The 25,477-nt window shown below is 42.1% G+C and overlaps 1 protein-coding gene across 1 annotated transcript; it reads left to right on the forward strand.

Annotated features, from left to right (window-relative positions):
- Positions 1 to 1,326: 1,326 nt before the first annotated feature.
- Positions 1,327 to 15,535, forward strand: LOC100217083 (uncharacterized). Its single transcript, NM_001143453.2, has 13 exons — positions 1,327 to 1,737; positions 1,868 to 1,921; positions 2,129 to 2,235; positions 2,341 to 2,419; positions 7,308 to 7,481; positions 7,609 to 7,707; positions 7,917 to 8,085; positions 8,434 to 8,537; positions 8,610 to 8,749; positions 8,839 to 8,911; positions 14,551 to 14,663; positions 14,762 to 14,879; positions 14,996 to 15,535. The coding sequence occupies exons 1-13, from the start codon at positions 1,684 to 1,686 to the stop codon at positions 15,155 to 15,157; spliced, it is 1,446 nt and encodes a 481-aa protein (NP_001136925.2). The 5' UTR covers positions 1,327 to 1,683; the 3' UTR covers positions 15,158 to 15,535.
- Positions 15,536 to 25,477: the final 9,942 nt, after the last annotated feature.

Genomic DNA, 25,477 nt, shown 5'->3' on the forward strand with positions numbered 1-25,477 from the left:
GATCGACGAATTTATCGCCGATGTGTGTGGGATGTTGTGGTTGCCCAGAGTACGTGTCTATCGGCATCCCATAAAGGGGTTATGACTGGTCATGACAACCTGTAGCCGATGAATCACGTGTGTGTCCCCCTAGTTCAACCTCGTGCGAAGGAAAACTTGTAATAGTAGACTTATCAAGCGCATGCACTAGCCTTTATAGTCATTTTGTATACCCCCTACGATATGTTGCATTTGCTCTCGCTATTCATCTACATAAGCTTTAAGAGATTGGAGCTCGTTGGTGTTACTTACATTTGGGGTATCCATCGTGGGTCGGAGCGAAGCCAGATCAGTCGCCCGTTGCTGAACGGCCTTGTTGTTCCTGTCCACCTTGAAGTTGGTAAGGAACTTCACCTTTGCTTCTTGGATCAGCTGCTCCTTGTGCTCCTCGAACTGGTGATGTTCGTCAGCCGACAAGGTTTCCCAAGTCGGCTCTATGATATTGCTGGGGGAGACGTCAGAGTTATCCCTTGAACCGGCCATTGAGGGCCGATCTGATAGGTCCATATGTGTTTTCCCTAGCGGAGTCGCCAAAAAGTGTGTTGACACCGATCCGGGCGCCAATCACTGTGTTGAGAACCGGCGGCGGTGCTCTCTGCACAGGTGTGAACGGTCCGCGTCCAGGGGCCGGACGATCCGCGACCTGGCACATGGGTTGGAGTTCCTGCCTGATGAGCCGAACGATCCGCGCGTGCGCAGGGACGACGAAGGTCGCCGGTGATGCCTGGATCTCTCTCCCGGGAGGGACCCATCGGGGAGAAGAGATCCTAAGTGTTGTCTAGGGTCGGCAGACCGGCCGACCTAGACACCTCTAATCGACATAGAGCCGAAGAGAACCGGAGAATTTAGGGATTGAAAGGCTAAACTAGAACTAAACTAGAACTACTCCTGATGTCTAAGGTAAAAGCGAGAGATAAACTGATTATTGATTCGATTGTTGATGATTAATCGGTCGTAGTCCTCTATCTATATATAAAGGGGAGGTCTGGACCCGTTTGAATCCGTATCCCGAGCTAAATCCGTGATTATAACTAACAAATCCCGTAAGAAACTCGGAACCCTAACTGATCCTGCGCGTGCGGACTATCCGGCTCCAGAGCCGGACCGTCCGATCGTCCATTTTAGTGCCCAACAACAGTAATATAAAATAGTGGAACATAATTCACAGTTCCTTAATTTATATGCCTTTTCTTTACATGGTATCTGTTTTCACTTTATCTTCTCCCACATGCTTCACTCATCTCTGCATGAGTGAACAAAAGACGAGAAGGTTCTGTCGATCTAATTATATTGTCCGATCCTTAGAGAAGTCGTGACAGGTGACCAACACTTCTTATTTAAAAAAAATGGACCTACATAATCCTCATCATTGCTTGGAATGCACTTGAAAAAAAAGTTTCGTGGGCTGGGAGTGATTTGCGGGCCAGAGACGGCCTCCCGGCCCACCCTGAGCCTCCCGGCCCGTCTAAACGGAGGGAACGCGAAGTTTTCTACAGAAAATCGTGGGGTTTGGGGTTTGGGTGCTTCTCTACGGCCGCCGCCAGCACCGAGTTCCGGACCTCCGCCGCCTCGTCTCCGCTCCCTCGCACTCGCACTCGCAGCTCCGGCTGCTATTCTGCAGAAGTCGGTAGATTGGTTTTCCTCATGGGTCGCACCATCAAGAAGGCCAAGAAGGCTCAATCCAAGAAGTCCAAGAAGGTACCGTACCTGACAGATAGTGATAGGATTATTTCTGGAAATCTGATTACTGTTGTTCCATCTTTATCGTGATCTCTTCAGCATGTTCTTTGCTCCACCCGACTAATTCTTCTGTATTTCTGGGCTGCAGAAAACTGAATCGTCCTCGTCGTCCAACCCTGCGATTGCCTCTGGTCCGGCTAAGGTGAGGGAGAATTTAGTAATAGTCGATCCTGTCCTGTGTGGTTTTCGCCTTCGCACATCCGATATAGTGGTGTTTGCCCGTAAAGTTGCGCTTAAATGAATCGCCTTTTTCGGCTTCAAGTTTCATTTTGTTCCTTTTGCTAAGATAATGCGTATTGTTTCAGTGTGAGAGCTGTACTGTACTGAACTGGTCAGTGCTTCGTTTTAGGTCTGGCAACCGGGTGTAGATACACTGGAAGATGGGGAGGAGCTGCAGTTTGATCCTCAGGCTTACAATTATCTCCGAGGTTTTGGCATTGGCTGGTCTTGCTTGAGGTGAAGTTTATCCTCATGGGTTCCCCCCCTCTTTTTGGTGCTTATTACTTCAGGAGTCATAACAATGTATATTCTGTTTTCATTTCATGAAACCTTCCTTTGCAGTTTTGATGTTGTGCGTGATCAACTTGGACTCGTCCGTTCAGAGTTCCCTCATACATTCTATGGTGTTGCTGGAACGCAGGTCGTGTTAATCTTTATGCCTTGAAAACCTAAGCATTGACAAAAGTAGCCATTGTTACTATCAAATCTTGAAATGCTTTTGATGTCTATCACATAGTGCTCTTTTGTTATCTATAAATAAACTATAACTTGTACAAGAATTAATTTTGTACTGTTGTTCCTGCTAAGATATTTTTGAATTGAAAAGTGTGCCACTGCTGGTTTTAAGCTCACAAAAGCCATTCCAAATACTCTTTTGTTAGCTCCCGCTTGCATTTATATCACTGGTCAGATGCCCTTGTATTGCTATGGTTTCTATATATCATATAGGTAGACTTTTGTTTTATTAAAATACAAAAAAGATGTGTTATGTTGGTTAGGTGGTTGTGAATGTGGAGCCAACAACCAAGGTTCGTGCTCCACTTGTACACAATTTTACCTTATTTTTGCATAAAGCGGAAAAGAGGAAAAGTGACGAACGACGACTGTGGAATCGTGGAACCACACACACACACTCCCGCCCGCCCGCACATGCAGACCCACTTGTACGTGTGTAGGGGTGGTAATGGATCACGATCCAAATGCTTATTCACAAAATGGTAGGGCACTAAATAAATTTTAGTTCAAAAATAAATAGAAATAAGGCCCGATCCTAATCCGATCCGATCCTTAAATCTTATAATGTAAAATTTATAGCCCATTGTCACCCCTTTACGTGCATGCAGACTTGTGCACAAGCAGCCCTCCATTCTCACACATGCATGTATGATTTGGCGTCTCACTTAAAAATTAATATCTGCTAAACCGATTGTTAAATTTGAAAATCGATTTTACCATTGTGTTCGCCGCGATAAAAGCTTCAAAACTAGATCCCACTTGACATTTATCTTAGGGCCAGTCATTGTGTTTTTTAGAAGTCAGCCATTGTAGTTATTATGGCCAGTCATTCTATAAGTACTCAGTCATTTTATCTTTTAACCTTAGTCATTTATGATAATTATTCAGACAACAATCCTTTTGTTATGATGTTAGTCATTCTATTTTTTTGGCGTGTCAGTCATTCTATTAGTTGTTCGATTTAAAAAAATAATATCTACTAAACCGAGTGTTAAAATAAAAAAATCGATTTCACCATTGTGTCTGTCGTGGTGAAAGCTTCAAAACTAAATCTCACTTGACATTTATCTTAGGGTTTATCAGGGTCAGTCATTGTAGTTATCAGTGTCAGTCATTCTACAAATACTCAGTCATTCTATTTTTCAGCCTCAGTCATTCATGAGAATTACTGAGATATCAGTCATTTAGCGAGTCAGTTGTTCTAAAAAAAATAGACATTACGAGAATGAAAGTGAACAAACTCAATCATTGTAGGAATACTCAATCGTTCCATCTTTTTAGCCCCAGTCATTCATGGTAATACCGGGATATGAGTCATTTAGCGAGCCCGTCATTCTAAAAAACAGTCATTGCGGAAAAAGAAAGTGAACAAACTCAATCATTATATAAATGTCATTCATTCTTTCATTTTAGGCTCAATCATTCATGAGAATTGTCGAGATATGAGTCATTTAGTGAGTTAGTCATTCTACAAAAACATGTATTATAAGAAAGGAAGTGAACAAACTCGGTCGTTCTATGAATACTCAGTCATTTTATCTAAAGAAGTGTACATGGAAAACTATATTTTTGTTGATTACGCCAGAAAATGGCCCTATTCTTATTGTCAGCTTCTCTACAAACCTGATCACATTTTCTGATGCATATCATTTTAAATTCTGATGCTGTGTGAAAACCAAAACGAATGAAACGGCTCTACGTCCGTATGGATGTATACACAACTAGCTTGGATTCTTTTAAGAAAATATTGAATTGTTTTAATAAATGGCTGATCATGATATCCCGCCCACGCACTTGTACATCGACCAGGCAAGCCCCGCGCACACGGCCTCCACCGTGGGACCCTCTTGGTAGCCTGACGACGTAGCCGGCCATAAATATCCAGTCTCTGCACATTCCTTCCGCTCCACACTCGCCCGCTTGTCCCGGCGTCGTCTTGCTCTCCCTCTCGATCGCGGGTGCCAAATAAGAATTTGGCACCTAGGGTGGTAAATAGCATTGCCTATACACACACACACACTAGCCAGTTGCCCGTGCTTTGCTACGATTGTTATATACTCAAATATAATTATTGTTTATTTCTAAACACTAAGATATGTGTGGTCTGGTGGTTAACCCCAAATTTCTGAAGCAAGGGGGCGTGGGTTCGAGTACTCGCTCCGCACTATTTTTTTTCGCGCTGTGGTGGGTGTGCCTAGAGTGTCAGCGCGGAGGGTGAAGCCGTGTTATCACCAGGTCCTCACATTAGGTTCTAAATAGATTAGTGTATATATACTAATACTAATTATGCTACCCTGGGCTTCCATAGGATACAGGAAGCCTCAGCCACCCTCATGCACCACTAGACTAGCCTGGTCACTAGCCCACTCCCGCATGCGTCCCATTCCTTGCATGCGCCCAATTTTTTCTATTTACGTGCGCGAAAAATTAGGAAGCTTATCCGTTAACTGCTGCATGCATGGAAATAAAAAAAATCTGATTTGAATTCTTTATTCCGTCCATAAATATAGGATCTTTATAGCAGCCATGCAGCTAGGCTCGCTAGAAACATTTTATGATATATATACTAATACTAATTATGCTACACGATGTAGATATTTATGCAATACGGTACGCTACGTAGAAAATCAGTTTTCTGCTGCATGTGCACAAATTTAGGTTGACAAGAATGTGCGTTGAGAGAAAATGGATTGACATGCATGGTAACAAAAAAAATCTGATTTAAATGTTTTATTTCCCTCATAAATATAAGATCCCTCCAACAGTAATGCAGTTAGGCTCGTTGGAATCAGTTTATGACATATACTGATACTAATTATGCTACTCGGTATAGATATTTATGCATTGTGGTACATCGCGTAAAAAACTGTTTCCTATTGTATGCGCATAAATTTAGAATGACAAGAATGTGCGTTGAAAGAAAATGGATTGACATGCATGGAAACAAAAAATCTGATTAAATGCTTTATTTTGTCCATAAAAGTAGGATCTCTACAACAGTCATGTAGCTCAGATTGTTGGAACCAGTTTACCACATAAACTGATACTAATTATGCTATACGTCATAGATATTTATGCAATATGGCACATCGTCTAGAAAATCTGTTTTCTACTGCATGCACACAAATTTAGGATGGCAAGAATGTACGTTGAAAGGAAATGGATTGGCATGCATGGAAACAAAAAATCTGATTTAAATGCTTAATTTCCTTCATAAATATAGGATCTCTTAAACATCCATACATATAGGCTCGTTAGAACCAGTTTATGATATATACTGAGGCTAATTATAGTATACGGTGAAGGTATTTATGCACTGTGGTACACTGTGTACAAAATATATATTTTTTTCATGCGCACAAAATTAGGATGAGAAAAATGTGAGTTGAAAGAAAATGGATTGACATACATGGAAACAAAAATCTGATTTTCAATGTTTTATTTCGTCCACAAATATAGGATCTCTCTAACAAGTAACAACCATGTAGTTAGGCTCGTTAGAACTAGTTTATGATATATACTGATACTAATTATGCTACATGTGGAAGTTATTTATGCATCGCGGTACACTACGTAAAAAACAACAAATTTACATAAAATGTGAATAGAAATATCAGAAACATACAAAAGATGGAAGAAGAGCCATGAACTGACAATGTACCATAAAAACCTATTGACGTTGGCATAAATATGTATACAAAATCGCACAAAACAGGGTCGTCGATCCACCATCGCTCGTGCCTAGGGAAGGCCGCATGTCGTCGCCTGTCGTGGGACGCCAGCGGGCGTCATTCCGGGGCGCACACCTCCAAAAAGCCGACGTCGCGCGCGCGCCTCCTAGATCTGCCGCCGCGGGCGCGCCTCCCAGATCCGCCGCCGCGGGCGCGCCTCCTAGATCCTCGATCCTGGGGGAGCGCCGCAGTCGCTCGATCCTGGGGGAGCGCCGCCGTCACTTGATCCTGGGGGAGCGCCGCCGTCGCTCGATCCAGGGGGAGTGTCGCTGTCGCTTGGTCCTGGGGGAGTTCGCCGTCCATCGCCCCCCCCCCCCCTGATCGTCGTCGCTCGCACGCTCGAGGAAACCGCCGCCCTCGCTAAAACCTAATTCCTGGCAGCCTGGGGGTGTTTTTATAGCCGTCCGAATCTGGTGCGGCTAAACCGGATGGCACCGTTGAGCCAGGGCTTCCTCTAATTATTGGAAGCCCAGGACTCCAAATATACAAACGAGAGAGAGAGAGAGAGAGATGTTTGAACTGTGGGTTAGATTAGAAATAAGTAGAAGGGTTTTTTTTGCAAAAGGGACGGCAGGGGAAACCAGGGAAACTGGTGCTTTATAGGAGTAAAGATTACTGTTGCTAGAAATTGTGATGGATTGCAAGTGAGTGAATTTGGATCGTTAGAAGATTAGCACAAGCATGAATGCGGCAGCTTTGTTTGATGTATCAATCTTACTCTTTCAGGACATTTCAGCTCAAAGGGATGGCATAATATTTTCTAAATATCATTTCTGACAGTAAAATTTAGTTTCTTTTTCTGAGTTAAGAGCAAAACTCATGTTGCCGCATTTATATCATGATTGTTGCTAGAAATTCTGGTGGATTGCAAGTCAGTAACTTTGGATTATTAAAAGATTAACACCAGCATAAATGTGCCATCTTTGTTTGGTGTATAGATCTTATTCTCTGGACATTTCAGCTTAAAGGAATGACATGATATTTGGTGGAATTATAATTAATCATTTCTGAGAGCATACTCTAGTTTATCTCTGAGTCAAGAGTTAAACTAATGTTGTTCAGGCTGAGAAAGCTTCATGGAACTATATTGGCGTTTTCAAGCTTTCTAACATAAGTGGCAAGAAGCGGGAACCTATACCAGCTTCAGCAGTTGAAGCTGACACTGATGTGGATAGTGACAGCAGCAGCGATGAAGAAGATGAAGAGATTAATGAGGATACAAAACCCATCCTACATGTATGTTTTGTTTTACCGAAATCACAACTCTAGACATAGCCGCAAAAAATCAAGTTTTTTTTTTCACTATCAGCAAGGCATGTTGATGCAATGATATTTTTTCTGTTGCTATATCTGAATGTACCAGCTAAAAAAGGTGGCTCATGCGGGGTGTGTAAATCGGATACGCTCAATGACTCAAAAACCACATATAAGTGCTACGTGGGGAGATACTGGTCATGTTCAGGTGATTCAGTTCTTACCCCATTTTTTTATTTGCTGTGATCATTGGCTGTGTAAACCTGTACATCATTTCCCTTTTCTAGTTGCTTAGTAACAGAATGGACCTTATATATGCATCTTCTATTTCCTTTGAAAACCTTTGTCCAGAAACAGAATGCACCATGTTGACTCCTTTGTGCATTGCTAACTGATCTCTGGTTGCTAAATATGCAGGTGTGGGACTTGAGCTCATTCCTTAATTCTTTAGCTGAGTCAGGGACAGCTGCACCCAAAGAAGACGACATAATCCACAAACACTTACCCCTGAAAGTATTTAGTGGTCATAAAGATGAGGGATATGCCATTGATTGGAGTCCACTTGTTACTGGAAGACTTGTTTCTGGTGTGTATCTAGGGGTGGTAATGGATCATGATCCAAATGTTTATTCACAATTTGTTTGAGCCTTTAATTAATTTTAGTTCAAAAGTGAATAGAAATAGAGCCCGATCCTAATCTGATCCTATTCTTAAATTTTATAGTGTAAAATTTAGAGCCCATTGTCACCCCTGTGTATCTGATCTTGTCCATTTCACAATGATTGTCATCTGCTATGATGTTTATAATGTTTCCATAGTTGAGAACTGCATGCATCATGTGGTTTCCTCTATTCCATATCCAAAATAAATCATCAATATCATTTAATTTCGTATATAGACATTCTCAATTTCACATGGTGCTTTTTCTATGCAGGCGACTGCAATAAGTGCATTCACCTATGGGAGCCGACTTCAAACAACTGGAACGTAGATGCAAACCCATTTGTTGGACACTCTGCAAGTGTTGAAGATCTACAGGCATGCCACTGTACCTATTCATATGTTTCCTTGAATGTGATTGTCTCAACTTTAATTGCTATATGCTTGCAGTGGAGTCCCACGGAAGCCGACATATTTGCCTCATGTTCTGTGGATGGTACGATATCAATATGGGATATACGTACAGGGAAGAAACCTTGTATTTCTGTCAAAGCTCATGAAGCCGATGTGAATGTTATCTCATGGAACAAGTATGTTGAGTGGAGAACTTTATTGATTTTACTAGTCTTATATTTTCTGCGAAATACTATTTTACATGCATTTTGACCTGCTTTGTCAGGCTTGCTAGCTGCATGATAGCTTCTGGGTGCGATGATGGCAGTTTCTCAGTTCGTGATCTTAGATCAATTGAGGTATTCCTTTTCTGATAAGTTGATATGGGTGTTCCCGTTGATAGGAACGAGTTCCAGGCCGCAGCCCAGATCGAGTAGGCTGGGGCGGCACCGGGATAGCTCGCCGGCGACCTATGGTAGCGGTTGACGGAACCACCGGCCGTTTATCGTCGGCGACGCCTGAGACTGGAATTTGTGGAACAAGAATGTCCCTTTTCTCTTCTGCCTCTTCCTCTTTTATTTCCCCACAATCTTTTTCCTAAACATAGAAACTATAGAGCCGTAATGCTCAATAAGGTAACTACTGCTACCATTACAAAAAGGGACTATTTGCTACCAAATAATCACAGCCAATCAACTCAGTGTTTCCTAAAATAAACTCTATGCGGCTGGGCCATATCAATACTCCCCCCCCTCGACAGCAAGCTTGTCCTCAAGCTTGAAATCTGGGTGCGCCCGACGGAAGTCCAGAGCATCCTCCCAAGTAGCTTCTTCAAGATTCTGTCCGGTCCACTGAATCAAGAACTGCCGGTGCCCGTGAACAAAGCGTTGAGCCAGTATCTTGTGAGGAGTTGGTTGTGCAGATTCTGGAGAGGGGTAGGATACATCTTCAGGAAGGTCTGGTGTGGTGGATGGAGGAGGCCCTTTGAAAGGTTTCAGCATGGAGACGTGAAATACATCATGTATTTTAGCTGTTGCTGGTAAGGCGAGACGATATGCCACGTTGCCCACTTGACTGACCACCTGGTAAGGTCCAAAAAATCTGGGCGCCAACTTGTGATAGTGATCCGGGCGAACCGAGAGTTGACGATGACTTTGGAGCTTTAACCACACCCAATCACCCACAGCATAAGAGACCTCACGGTGATGGAGATCATAACGCTGTTTCATCCTGTTCTGGGCAGTCAACAAGTGATGACGAGCTCTATCCAATAAGGCATCACGATCCACCAGCTGGCTATCAACCGCATCCACAAGGGTAGATCCTTGGCTGTAAGGAACCACTGGAGGGGGTTTGCGGCCATACACCAATTCAAAGGGAGTCAGTCTGAGAGCAGAATGATAGGAGGAGTTGTAACAAAATTCAGCCCATGGTAACCAGTGGACCCAAGTGGAGGGCCTCTCGGCAGCTAGGCAGCGAAGATACATCTCAATAATACGATTAACCACCTCTGTCTGGCCATCCGTCTGAGGGTGATAAGAGGAAGAAGTGAGGAGCTGTGTGCCGCAACGCTTGAAAAGATTCTGCCAAAAGGAACTAGTGAACACTGGATCCCGATCGGAGACGATTGACTCCATCCCATGTAGTCTCACAATCTGGTCAAAGAAAATATCAGCAACCACCGAGGCCGTGGCAGGCCGCTTGAAGGCAATAAAATGGCCATATTTTGATAATCGATCCACCACCACCAACAAAGCCGTCTTCCCCTGAGACTTTGGGAGACCAACCACAAAATCCATTGAGATATCAGCCCAAATATGATGAGGTATTGGCAAGGGTTGCAGAAGGCCAGCTGGCGCTAGAGTGCTTGCTTTATGCTGCTGACAAACAAGACAATTCTGGACATACTCTTCTACAGACCGACGCGGATTCTCCCAAAAGAAACTTTGCTTAATACGATGTAATGTTTTATGCACTCCCTCATGAGTCACATCATGATAAGCAGCCACCACTTGGGGCCGAAGAGGTGATGTTGCTGGAATAAACAACCGATCTTTGCGGAAGACAAGACCCCCATGGGTTGACCAGAGACTACCATTGGGCACTCCCTCAAGACCCCGGGCTGTGGTGAGAAGTTGAGCAGCACGCTGCTGAATGGTCGGATCCTTCCTCAGTTCGGATTCCCATACCTCCCTTGACAGCACAGTAGGGGATGAAATAGCGGCACATGTGCCCAGTGGGTCATGGATGCGAGACAGCGCATCCGCGACCACATTAGCCTGTCCTGGTTTGTATTCCACCGAGAAATCAAACCCCATTAACTTGCTGAGCCAGTGTTGTTGCGGCGGAGTCACCAAAGCTTGATCAAGTAAAAATTTTAGACTTGCATGATCAGTGCGAACAACAAAGGGGCGCCCCCACAAATATGGCCGCCAATGACGAATAGCCTTCGATAACCCAATTAATTCCCTTTCATAAGCTGCAAGCTTCACATGTCGATCTGCTAGCTTACGGCTGTAATAAGCCACTGGATGCCCTTCTTGTTGTAGCACTGCTCCAATCCCCGTACTAGAGGCGTCACATTCAACCACAAAAAGAATATTGAAGTCTGGAAGACGGAGGACTGGAGCAGTTTGGAGAGCATGCTTCAGGCGCTGGAAGGCTGCTGCCGCCTCATCAGACCAGTGGAATTTTTGACGGCGAAGCCGAGTAGTGAGAGGTTCTGCGATCGATGCATAATGATGAATGAAGCGCCGGTAATACCCCGCTAAACCCAAGAAACTCCGTATATCTGCCACTGACATGGGAATAGGCCATCGCTCCACATCCTGAATCTTGTTTGGGTCAGCTTCCACACCTTTTGCTGAAATGACATGTCCCAGATAACCCACTGTGGCTTGAGCAAAAGCACACTTGGACTGTTTCAGATATAATTGATGATGACGGAGTTGAGCCAAAACTGAAGAAAGATGTTGCAGATGATCCTCCCAGGAGGGGCTGTATACAAGAATATCATCGAAGAAAACCAACACGAATTTGCGAAGGAACTTAGAGAGCACCTCATTCATTAAGGCCTGAAAGGTAGAAGGGGCATTACACAAGCCAAATGCCATAACCAGAAATTCAAAATGCCCATGGTGAGTGCGGAATGCCGTCTTCTCCACATCTGCAGCATGCATACGGACTTGATGATAGCCCGATCTTAAATCAAGTTTGGTGAAAAATAGAGCCCCATGCAACTCGTCAAGCAGTTCTTCCACTACCGGAATTGGGAATTTGTCTTTGATAGTTGTGGCATTCAGTTCACGATAATCCACACAAAACCGCCAAGAACCATCTGCCTTGCGAACTAGAAGCACAGGTGAAGAGAATGGAGAACGACTGGGCCGAATAATACCTTGTGCCAACATGTCGGTGCACTGACGCTCAATTTCATCCTTCTGGCGGTGGGGATAGCGATACAGCCTTACCACCACTGGGTCAGACCCTTCCTTCAAACAGATGCGATGATCACACTGACGAGAGGGTGGCAGGCCCTGCGGTTCTTGAAACAGATCATCAAATGCAGTCAAGATCTCCTGCAACCGAGGGTCTCTACCCACTACAAGACTGTTCAGATGTACTGGCCGCCCATGAGGTGTGATGCCCTGCAAACTCACGTGGCCCCCATCCAAAGAGAAGGCCATTTGGAGGGAATCAAAATTCCAGTTGATATCACCCAATTTCTACAGCCACTGCACCCCCAAAACAACATCAAAACCTTCCAAGGGAATCACCAAAAAGGAGTCTGAGAAGATGTGAGTTTGAATGCAGAACTGGACATCTTTCAACCGCCCAAGACATGGCAACCGAGCGCCATTGGCTACCTGCACCTGCTGTCCAGTCCCTGACGACTGTGTGATCTGCACCACAGAAGCAGCATAGCTACTAATAAAGTTATGGGTGCTACCACTATCCACTAAGCCCACCAGACGTTGTCCACCCATGACTACAATGACCTGCATAGTGCGACTGGCCTTCAGACCCTTCATGGCTATAGCAGATAGGGTTGGTTCCTCCTCCAGTGAATCATCCTCTTCACCCTCGCTGAGCACTTCCAAATGGAACAGGCGCTGACAACGATGTCCACGCGAGTAAACCTCATCACAGTTATAACAGAGACCCTTCTCCCTTCGGTCAGACATTTCTGCAGGACTGAGACGACGACAATATGGTGGAGCAGTGGGAACAGTCCCTGAAGTCTGTGAAGCCGTCGTCAACGCTCGACCCCCTTCCAGCTTGGATCCCCCAGGCGCCACCGGGAGGGCACTGGATGACGGCGCCGTCGCCCGATTACTTGCCGATGGATCGGTGCCCAATGCCCAAGATGTGCTACGAGACCCGCGTGACCGCGTGGCCTGGGTCACCTTGGCAAGAAAGAGATCTTCCCGCCGTTCTGCTTCACGAGCCAAACCCATGGCGTCATCCAAGTCCCGGGGGCGATCCCGACGGACCTCGGCCGCGAGGGTGGACGATAACCCCGCGGTAAAGAGCTCGATCTGATCCTGCCGAGACAACCTTGGTGTGCGGGCAAGAAGTCGCTGAAACTCCCTTGCATATACGTCTGCTCGGCTGTTGTGCTGTTTCAAATTTGCCAGATCTCCCAGCGGTCCCGAGGTTGAATGCCGTGTGAAGCGCTGCAAGAAGGTGTCATAGAACTCCGGCCAAGAAATGAATTGATCCCCAGTTTCCCAATTGTCCAAAACCTCCTGAGCCTCGCCGCGCAGATGCATGCCGGCCATCTGCACCCACTCCTCCCTTGGAATGTCATGCAACCGCCCATACTGCTCGCACTGACGCAGCCACAGCAATGGGTCCTCCGACCCATCGAACAACGGCAAGTCGTAACGGGGCGCGTGTGGAAACCCGCGACGACCGCCACGCTCACCGCCCATCGCGTCGGCGTCTCGTCCGTCCCGGCGTCCCTGTTGTTGAGGACGGTGCCGGCCATCTACCCCCGATGCCTCGCCACCCGTCAGCTGCACTGAGTCGGCGACAACCTTGGCGAGCTCTGCTATGTTGGACTGGATGTCCTGCACAGCAACCGCCAGTTGCGCGACCGAGGCCTCCAGATGCCCCACGCGATCCTCAGCGGAAGCCATGGGCAGGGATGCACCAGAACCACCTGAATCTGTTGATATGGGTGTTCCCGTTGATAGGAACGAGTTCCAGGCCGCAGCCCAGATCGAGTAGGCTGGGGCGGCACCGGGATAGCTCGCCGGCGACCTATGGTAGCGGTTGACGGAACCACCGGCCGTTTATCGTCGGCGACGCCTGAGACTGGAATTTGTGGAACAAGAATGTCCCTTTTCTCTTCTGCCTCTTCCTCTTTTATTTCCCCACAATCTTTTTCCTAAACATAGAAACTATAGAGCCGTAATGCTCAATAAGGTAACTACTGCTACCATTACAAAAAGGGACTATTTGCTACCAAATAATCACAACCAATCAACTCAGTGTTTCCTAAAATAAACTCTATGCGGCTGGGCCATATCATAAATCACAATTTTCTATGCTTTTGAGTTTCAGGGATGTAGCCAACTTATGACATTTTTCACGAATTTGTATTTTCATAATTAATTTGAAGTTGGTCTTCTATTTGACTCCGTAATATATGGCAAGAGTTACACATGACTGGGTGTTCTTAAGCTATTAGTAAATGACTAAACCATCTCATGGATAAAAATAGATAAGCCATGCTTTTGCTACTCTACTTTGGAGTTAGAGATATCCTACAGTAGATCTTTGTTTTGTTACTATTAGTATGTAAACATTGCACTGTGCAATTGTGCATAAATCATTGTAGCCGACTTCCACAATAGTACCTTGTTGTATTTACTCAGATTATCTTGACATATCTTGCAATTCACGCTGCTGGTAGTACTTTGGGTTCTGTACTTTCTTGTTATATCATGGTGAATCTTTTCTTGCGCTCTCTGCCATACTGACACTCTGGCAGGAGGACTCGTTGGTGGCACATTTTGAGTACCACAAGAAAGCAATTACATCTATCGAGTGGAGTCCACATGAAGCATCATCATTAGCTGTAACATCTGAAGATCATCAACTAACGTAGCTCCCTCTTTACCTTCTCCGGTTTGGACGCGCTGGGTTTCTGAAATGCCGTGCCTAGTATTTGCTTACACCTCTCCTGAATTGTTTGGATTTAGAATCTGGGACCTTTCACTGGAAAGAGATGCGGAGGAGGAGGCTGAGTTCAGAGCAAAGATGAAGGAGCAGGCAAACGCACCTGAAGATTTGCCCCCACAACTTCTCTTTGCTCATCAGGTAGTACTTATGATGCCATTGGAAATTAACTGACTTGTGGCTTCATTTTTTTCTTGCATAATTGTGTTGCTTGTAAAGGATATAACCACATGACACCGACTGTTTTGTATGAGCAGGGCCAGAGAGACTTGAAAGAACTGCACTGGCACCCACAGATACCGTCGATGATCATATCAACGGCAATTGATGGCTTCAACGTGTTGATGCCTAGCAACATTGATACAACCATTCCTGGCAGCACTGATGCAGCAATGCCATCTGCTGAGCCACAGCACTAGCCAACATTGATACAAGCATTCCTGGCAGCCCTGATGCAATGCCATCTGCTGAGCCATAGCACTGATGTAGGCGTTTCTTGTAGCATGGCTCCCAGCTTAGAATTCCAGGTCTACGCAGTGGTGTATCCGAGTGCGGTTGGCATTTGTGTTGAGAGTGCTATGATGCTATGTTTGTGTTTGAGCATGATGGGAAAGGTTTGGTTGGCTGGCATTCCATGATATATGATAAGATTTATTAATATGTGCATTCTATGATATATGATAAGATTTATTAATATGTTGGCATTCTATTAAAATTCGGCAGCCGCTGGTTTGTATATGCTGTTTTTTATGTACATAACAAACTTCATTGCATTTAAGCCATTTAAGAACAGCGTACAGAGAGGAGCCTAAAAGGTTTCCAATTTACAGAAATGAGAGTTGCAATTCGTATTTACAGGATTGTATTGCTGCAAATGTAGCAGAGTATCAGCTATATGATCTGAAACTGATAGGGTGTTGGCGTGCTCGGCGGCCTGATGCCACCGGCTTTGTCCGTTTTTTGGAGAAGTCGGCGAAGTTAGGTCGCTGCCAAAGTGTTGTGGAGATTTAGATATCTGGTAGGGATATATTCGTTTTTTCTAAATTACTAGCATATAGCCTAATGTTGTTACAATCTTAGGGAGAGGAAGGGTTAACGATGAGAATAGGGGTGATATTGGATTACGATCTAAATGTTGACAATTTGTTTGAGTCCTTAATTGATTTTAATTAAAAAATAAATAGAAATAGTGTCTATTAAATTTTCTAGTGCAAAATTTAGAGCCCATTATCACTCTAGGTGTGAGTGATGGCCAGAGGGAGGGGGCCACATCGTGAGGAGAGGGAGGGATGAGTGATAATTTAAAAAATATGTTTTTCATTTGATTTGAGTATGGGAGGTAGAGTTATCTAGCGATATGAATCGTTCGTTTTGATGATGTGTTAAGTATAGGTGAAATTTATTTAGTGGAGGTCATGTGTTTGAGGATGATTTGGTTGTTTAGGTTTTGTAAAGTTTAAACTAATTAATTATATAGTGGTATAGATAGAGAGAACATAAGAAGAACTAGCTTAGTAAAAGGCCATCTAGATATTGCAATAAGAAAAACTAGTTATCTGCAGTAATTGTGTGGGACACCATACTAGTGCTATTATACTTAGTAATCATATTTTACATTGAGCATAGAATATATTTTTATAATTATTAGTGTATGAGAAAAGTCATACTTACGGATACTATCAAAACACTTATCCAAGATTCCATCAGCAAAAAGACATGATCTCACTTAGATGTGTCAATAGGGACTCGATATCCGATAACTCATAAGGAATTTCTCTATTAGGTTTAAAGTATGTGAAGATTTTAATCTTCATGAGTACAGATTTGGAGGAAATTCTTTCCCTATTGGGTATGTGGGTATGAGTACATGAAAGTAGAACTCGAACCTAGTTACCCATGATAATATTTACACAGTAAAATTAGGTGTGTATCCCATAGGTAATAAGCCCAACAACAAACATTAACTCTCCCAACCCTACCCATCCATCCAACCAGGCGGCTAGCCACCAGCCATCCCGTTCATCAGTCCACGTGTCATTTTGTTTTTGTTGGTTTGCATAGTTAAACAATGTTTTTTTGTTAGTTGTTAGATTTATTTGTGGTGTATTGTTATTGAGTCTCGTGTGGATGTTAATGTCATATAAAATATAATTTGATTATGCTTTTTTGGTTGAAGATGGAGACCTATTGGGGACCCGATATCTGAATGGGGATGTGTATAAGACGAATTCTATACCCCTAATATGTATGAGTATGAGTATGATTATGAGGATAGATATAGCTTTATGAGGATGGGTATGAGATGTCTAAACCCGATGATCTTTATGAGAATAGGTATGAGATGTCTAAACTCGATGAGAATTCCTCATTGATATCTCTAATCTCAGACAGAGTAGGAGTGACATTTCTAGGCCGGAGGGCTAATTCTCGAACTGGTCATGCCGCAGACCCTCCCTACAATTAAGATAAAGCCCCTAGATGACACAGCCCCTACGCGCCACTTACTCTCAGGAACAATTAAGATAAACTTCTGTCCATCGTACTTATTTGCAATGGATGAAATTATAGTTACTTTCACTTTGTTAGCAACATTCATTCTCCATATTTTCTTACAGTCAAAACTGCAGGTAGCCGGATATGATAAATTTCGTAATAGTGACATTTAAGGTATTACAATTTCATGAGAATGACATTTGAGAGGTTGAAATTTTGACTTCAGAAAAACAAGAGTAAGTTTGTCATTTTACTCAATCTGGTCAGGGTCAAAGTAACTGTGGACTGGCGGAGGTGATAAGGGTAAAAAATTGCATCCGAGTAGTATAAAAGTAATTAGGACATCTACGATGATAAATAAGATGGTGGACAAAATTGTACTAGTAACATACATGGATTTTTTTTCTTCTTCTAGTTTTAACTGAAACTGTAATTTAATTACTATATATCCTTTATTTCAAGACGTGACCGCCAATGGAATCAAGGACATTTTGTTGTTATGTATGTAGCTTGATGTGATATATCAGTACAAAATAATTCATGTATACATAGCCACCCTGAGTCCATGAGTAAGCTTTGAGGGAAGATTTGTATGGGAGCTGAAATTTAAGGAGTTAAGGGTAAATATATGCTGGTGTTAAGGGCAGGCTGAATTTACATACTTGTCGCGTGTGTTCGAGAGAGAAAAAGGACATTTTTGGATAGTTCAATTGGTCATGTCAAAGGGAAATGCATTGATAAAAAAACATGACAGTTTAAGCTTTGTTTGCACTGGCTTTGTGTGCTGTCTGTCCTATATATATCGCAAAGTTCTTAAGAGAAGTATTTCACTTCAATAAAAGCAACAGATTCCCCATGTTCCAGCATCTCTTCTCCTTCATCTTCTTTTGTTTCTGCAGAGCACAATTTTGCAATGAAGCGCAAAAGGCAGTAGCTCTTCAGTTCTCTCGAGGCTTGCACGAGAAAGAAGTCTCGGTATAGTATCTCCGTCTGAGTCATTTAAGTACCGAACCGATGTAGGCTTGATGATCGATGACCTTTTAACTGGCCACATGCCTCATCATGGGTAAGATTTGCCTCGGTCGGACCAATACCAGAAAGGCTACCACGCAATGGAAGTGGAGAGATGACGAGAGTAGCGTGTACCCTCCGTAGCAAGAGGCTGGACGGTGGAGTATCTATACTCTCGGTTGGCGTGAATCTATTCTGATCTTGAGAAACCCGGATGCAAGTTAACATATGCAAGGGTTAAGTGCTACATATGTCGTGTGGTTAGAGATCTATGGCTTGGTATTAATCAATTCGGATCGCCGTTACTTCTCGGACATGAAGACTTGGTCACTGCCCTACACATAATGATAAGTGAACTGAAGGGGTGATAAAAATGACTAGTGTAGGCCAAGTGCTTGATCTATAATAGAAGAAAATCTTGATACATATAACTACTTAACCTGATAAGTAAAATGAATTTATAAGGACCAACTTTAGTAAGCTTTGTGCAAACTGGGTTATTGATTCTTGCTAAACCTTACCTTGACTCCTAAGGACCAGCATATCCTTGAGAGTCTTTTCTTTTGGTCGGGTAAGACTTGCGAAAGTACATCCTGTACTCAGGGTTTTCAAACCCATGTTGTTGTAGGTGATGAAACTGCTGAATTTTGTTGCTTCTGCTCCAAGGTTGTCCAAAAACAGGAGGAAGACAAATAAGAAAAACTTTGAAAGGTGTTTACCTTTCCGTTATGTAATAAGTTTAAGCACTCGAACCCGGTTATATAATAATAACTCTTTCTATATTATACTTATAAATGTAAATTAAGTTATTGTAACTCTTTCCGCTTTTACTCCGATGATATGTAATGTTTGCGATATGGGATGAACGCTCTTGCGCGATGTGAAGGAGATACAGGAAACCGGACCTGTCGAGCCATTGGGTGCACCTGCATGATTGTTTAAGGTCTTCGGGACAAGGACATCCATAGGCGGGCCTAATATCTTGGGAGGTTCCGTGACAGCTAGGGAGAGACTACCTTACCTGAAAGGGGCAAGCGGGGAGTGCGTCGCTGCAGAGTATAGGAAGGTCCTCGGGACTGTCTATAAAGCTTTTCGGATGACATTCCTATGCTTCCTTCTGCCTGAATCCGTAGCGGGTTTTTTCAAACTAGTGGAACTTTGGAAAGGCCTCGTAGTGCTACCCTATCTCGTCTCCTCGGTAGAGATGAATGGGATTTCTAGGCCCCTTAGCAAATGGGTAACACGGCTTGTGGGTAAAGATGCACAACGTCTGCAGAGTGTAAAACCGGTATATCAGCCGTGCTCGCGGTCAAGAGCGACTCAGGACTCTCGCATGATTAACTTATGGAATTAAACTTAATCTGTCATATGCATCACATTGTGTGATTTATTATAATTGTGATCTTTTATTTTAATAGGATGATATACACTTATACTTAGTAATTGCTGATAAAATTTGATCAACTTATTAAAAGAAATGCTCAGCCTTAACTATTATTTGTTGATCAGCCTTACACTATACATGAGCCCCCACCATAAGTGAGTCCATGCATATTATTCTCCACACTTGTTGAGCGATGAATTTTTGTGAGCTCATTCTTGCGATAACCCCCCACAGGTAAAGAGCAGATACCACATGAGGATGACTACTATGACGAGTTTGACGAGGTCTAGGTGTCATCTTCCAGTCAGCTTGATGGCGCCAAGGGATAATAATGTTAGTTCAATTTATTTATTATCAGTTATTTTGTAAGACATTTTTGTTATGTAATTAAGTTTGCGACATTCGTCTCTGTACACTGAGTCATTTTATGTGTTGATCTTTTTTAACGTATATATGAGACATATCCAGATTTGCCCCTTAAATCTGGGTGCGATAACGAATGTTCGCGCCCGTGCCTGCGCCTCTCCTCTCCCCTCCATGCTGCTCATCGCCCGAGCTCTCGCTCGCCTGTGATCTGCCAGTATCGCTCGCCATCGACGTAGGATTTCTCTGTCGTGTATCTACCTCCCACTGTCTCGCTAGCCTCAAGTATGCCGTTAGAGCCCCTGTCTAAAGCTCCCCTTCTCTGTTGCTGAGCTGCATCGTCGTCCGTATCTCGCCAACAACGTCCTCTACCTCCGCGACCGGTCGCCGACCCCGCCGTGCCGAGTTCGTCGGAGCTCCTAGCGTCAAAGCCATAAAACCGACTTCCCCTACACCGACCATGTCCCGCGCCCCGCGAGATCGACGTGCTACGATATGCTGCTGCTCGTCGGGATGCTGGTCGGAGCTCCCCTCGACCTTCCTACTGCCGAAGTCCGCCACGGTGTCCCTTCTCTGCGCTCGAAGCCTTGTGGTCGTCGTTCCCTGCTCCACTGCATGCCGAAGTCGAGGTAGAAGAAGATGCTAAAATGATCAGTACCCCTAGTAGCTATGTTTAATAGCGTAGACATCATGCGATGAATTTTCTTGTCATAAATACACGTTAACGATCTAAATGGAATAGTAATTATTTTATTAGCCCCATAATAATGTGCTAGATAATTTATATTTGTATTAGCAACAATTTGCATATTTTCGCAGATTAATTTGAGTTATGGTTGTTAGTATGGATCTATGTGTTGTTTTCTAAACAAGAAATAATAAGAATTATAGCTTTTATGTTTTTAACCAAAAAAAAGAGATTGTTATTTATAATGCTATCTGTACACAAAAATGCAAATTTACCAGCTACCCCTCCTAGTCTACCTTTAACTATGTGTAGGTTCCTGTTACAGTTTTTTTTTATAAAATGTATATTTGGAACTCAGATAAAATAGAAATAGTTTTGTTAGATTTATAATTATGCGATAAACATTTTATTTAGTGTTTCCAATAGTTCACGTATTTTCATAGTTTAATTTGAATTACGGTTGTTATACAAGAAATATTAAAATGACCTTTTCATTAGATATCATGTTTTGATATTTTAATATAGTTGTTTAAGTACAAATTTCTTAAATAGAAATTTAAAAGAAGTTGTAGACCAATGTTTCTTAATAAAAATAAAGATAAATATTTGTCTAATTGTATTTCCCATAAAACTTGATTTAGCTTTATATTCAAGTTTTTATAAGTAAATGTATATTGTATACCTTACAATATTAAAAAGTAATATAGAACTTTTCCAAAAATGTTAAAATGGATTAATTACTAATTCATGCTTTTTGGTAATTAAAGTAGTAGTTTACATATATATTGTTTTGAATATAGATTTCTTAAAAAAATATAGGTTGTGTTTTCTTAAATAAAGCAAAGATAATTATTGTTTAGTTACATTTCCACATAAAATCTATCTAAGTTGATATATTAACTTTTCATCAATAAATGTTTTATTTTATGTTTCATATGCTTCATAAATTTACAATGTGTATCATAACTCATTAACCTTAGATATATCATATATCTTTTCTAAAAAGTTATAAAGGTTAAACAATGTTATAATATGTTTTATCGTCTTATGAACCCTTAACCTTAGGCATACCACATATGACTTTCATAAACAATTAAAATGGTGAACCTAATATTTGTATATTTATAATTAAGATATTTTCAAAATTAGGTCTTGTTTTGTAAAATATGAACCAAACCTTTTTCAAAAGAGCGCCTTCTTGTTATGACCATTATATTGTTTGTGATGTTTTGAAAAGCAAATGCTATTTTCGTTATGCCTTCTTTTAGCTTGGTCTATGGTGAATGTTGTGTGTTATTGAGTGGTGTTTGTTTTTTCTTGTTTGTTTGTGTGATATTTAGAGATTGATCCAGTAGTTGAGAATCAAGATCTATTTCGTGTAAGAATCTCAAGTTTTTTATAAGCAAGTCAAGTGGACTTCCCCGCTGCATACTCTTTTTTATCCTAAACAACACATATAATAAAGTTTACTTTTAATATGTGCATAATTTTGATGGGTTACCTATTCAGATACACCTAACATTTCTAACCTTATTCCTTGTTTAACCTGAATTATGATATAATCAAGTAGCTATGCTATTGCTACAACTTTAACTTTATGCTAGTACTCCTGCTTATCATATTAATGTTCCAAACGGTAAGTTTATATTATGTTAATTGGAACATGGAGTGACCACCCACGAAAATAGTGCAACCACGAGTGCTATCATGGCTCTGGCTTTGGTAATTATCTTAATGTGTTTAGTGCTTAGCAACCTTACCTAAAATACGGGCAAGAATGGGGGGGTTGGTGCATCTCTAATAGGGTGCGCCCGGGGTTGTCACCATCCTGACTCAAAACCTTAGCGGGTTGTTTAGTATTAAGTGTATTTTGTGAAAGCCTCGTAGTGGATCCCTAGCCATTCACCTCGGAAGTGAATACGGGACTTGCAAACCTAGGCTAGAGGGGATACATGGCTTGTGGGTAAACTTGTACCACCTATATAGAGTGTAAAACTGATATATCAGTCTTGCTCACGATTAAGAGCAGACTGGACCCTCACATGATAATTGAACTTGAAGATGGAAATAAATCGTGCTCTATTTTGCTCAAGTGGATTGAGCTTATGCTAATGATATATATATGGGTTGATTAATGTTGCTTATGCTTAATATGGGTTTGGTATATACTTATATTTAGTAATCAGGTGTTAAGAATAAAATGTTGACCAACTAAAATGCTAACCGCATTGAACTTTAGCCCCCACCATAACTGAGCTCACCCCTTGCTTAATTTTAATCAGAAGTTTGCAGATGAAGATTATGATGGTGAACTTGATAGATTCTAATCTAGTGATACCCCGAGCCATCTTCCCGTGGAAGGATGCCCATGTTTCGCTGTACTTTGATGAATAAAGGTTAAGACATTATGTTTGTTTGAAGTGTAATATGTTAATATAATCTTTATTCATGCTTTTATGCATTGTTCTTTTGGTATATTACACTTGTGATGTCAACATATGTGTGTAAATAGATCTTGACACACATATGCTATGCATTCGATTTTGCCCTTAAAATTGGGTGTAACATACATGCAAGTTTAGTAGCCTCGAGGGTTATACTCTTCGTAGGATGAGTAGGAAGAAGGTGTCATCAAGAGCATGGGAGGTAGAGCTTCCACTCCTTCTAAGGGTTGAGTTGGAAGAATCGGTTCATGGGAATCCTTCGTCCATGCCACTCACTTCTGAATAGGAAGGGGACACATGTGATATAGCTAGAATTAATGATACCACTATTGTATAGAATGTTGGTGATATAGTGTAGGGAGGTAAAGGTGCATCCGCTAACATTCCTAAGACAGTGTGGTGGCCACTGAGGGCCCGATGCTATTTTCACAGTCTCAACATGCATTTAGTATTCTAGGATGACTTAGGATTGAGTTGTAGGGTTGTATCATACCGATTAGGTGGCGGCTCGATATCAGCCTAGGAAGGAGGGTTGTGCCAATGATGGTGATCTTATGGGTGCATGTGTAAATGCTCTATAGAATTGATCGATCTATACAATGTCCATGGTGATTGTGGGCCTTTCCTATGTTTTTCGCTTCAATTTGACTAGGGAGTGTCTACCCTTGGGTTAGATATGGATTCGACCCAAGACCATTGAGGCAAGGATGATAAGGATTCATCCTTGTCGACTAGAGAGCATGATGGTAAATTATAAGAGTGTGGTGTGATATGTAGGTATGGGATGGGGTGGATGGATAGATGGGATGATACCTTGAGGACTTATATATATCTTGATACTAAGATATACATAGGAAAACCATAGTCGACTACGAGGTTTTTTTCTTACCCTTGCATACCAGTGACCACCTAGCAAGCAAAGGATTTGATGAGAAACTGTGGCCGATATAAATCAAACTAAAAGTTGTTTATTAGGTGACAATCCCAAGTAAGACTAAATCGTGGATGGATAGGAGGATTAGAGGATCTTGTCCTACGCTCGACTGCTCGAGTTTGCTTGTGGAGATATGGTCTTCGTTACTCTAGTGTTGTTTGGATATATGTGTGATTTCACCAATGTAGTGATGTAATAATTATGGTTAAACCTCTCTATTTGTACCTTTCTAAGGCAGGTGTTTACTATGTATGAACTGTGTATCAGGTGAAATTCGATAATATGATGTCATGATCTTCTGAGACGATCATATTATATTTTTGTTTTGTGGATTTATCTTCATGGAAACCATGGATCCTTTCACTATTCATCACATGTTTCTAAAAAAACATTGGCAACTACTTCCGGAAGTTAAACATTGGCAATTTAGAATGGATTTATCCTCCATTCTAAATTATAGCCCACCTTGCATTTTTTTGTCCTTAGTTAAACTTTTTCTACTTCCGATTAAGTTTATAAAAAAGTGCACGAACATGCATGACATCAAATTAGTTTTGTTAAGTTGTCCGTGAAATATGTTTCGCTAGAGCTTCTATTTGAAGTTGTAGATGCTATATGCATGATATCTATGGTATTTATTATCTACAAACATGGTCGAAATTAGTTAAGTTTAACTTAGAACTGAACCAAAACAAACCATATGGATGAAGTAGTAAATACAAACCTAATAATCATGGTACTGCTGGTGGTGACATAAAATCATGTACCGATTGGAAGAGCCTTTTTCTTGTCATTAACTAGCCTCTAAGAGGGGCTCCCGAGAACTGTCGCTTATAAGTGATCAGCCAACCGTAAGGATAATGGTTATCTCAGAAGATAATTTAGAAGCTAAGTCCAAGCAGTTCTGGAAAATAATATCGGTAAAGTATTAACAATATTCAAGTGGCTAGTGTGCATTGAAAAATCGCAGCCTCCAACACCCATACTTATCCGCTCAAAACTGATTTGGCTAAAGCTAGGATTTTCCTTTCTTGAAAAGACCGCCTGTTGCTGTAGAATATATTCTAAACCGAGGGAGAGGTCAATGCCATACGAAGCAAGGTGTTGTTTGGTTCACAAAATATAACGTAAATGGTAATGGTTTACACTCGAGTACCGGCGATAATAAGTTTGAATAAACCGGTATCAATTTTTAGTGTGATATACGATTAGACTAAAACAAACATGATTTAACATTATCACTTACACATTACGTTACAAATATGTGAACTAAACGACACCTAAATTGCAACAGGGCAGCAACCTAGCTAGCACTATAAATACCAGAGCTCAATGCTTGCCTGAAGCACATGGGCGAACAACGCAACAAAAGTGCAGAGGGGCCGGAGCGAGCCTTACATGTAGATGAGGAGCCTATCTCCC

The sequence above is a fragment of the Zea mays genome, chromosome 8 (assembly GCF_902167145.1).
Source record: "Zea mays cultivar B73 chromosome 8, Zm-B73-REFERENCE-NAM-5.0, whole genome shotgun sequence".
Lineage (NCBI taxonomy): Eukaryota > Viridiplantae > Streptophyta > Magnoliopsida > Poales > Poaceae > Zea > Zea mays.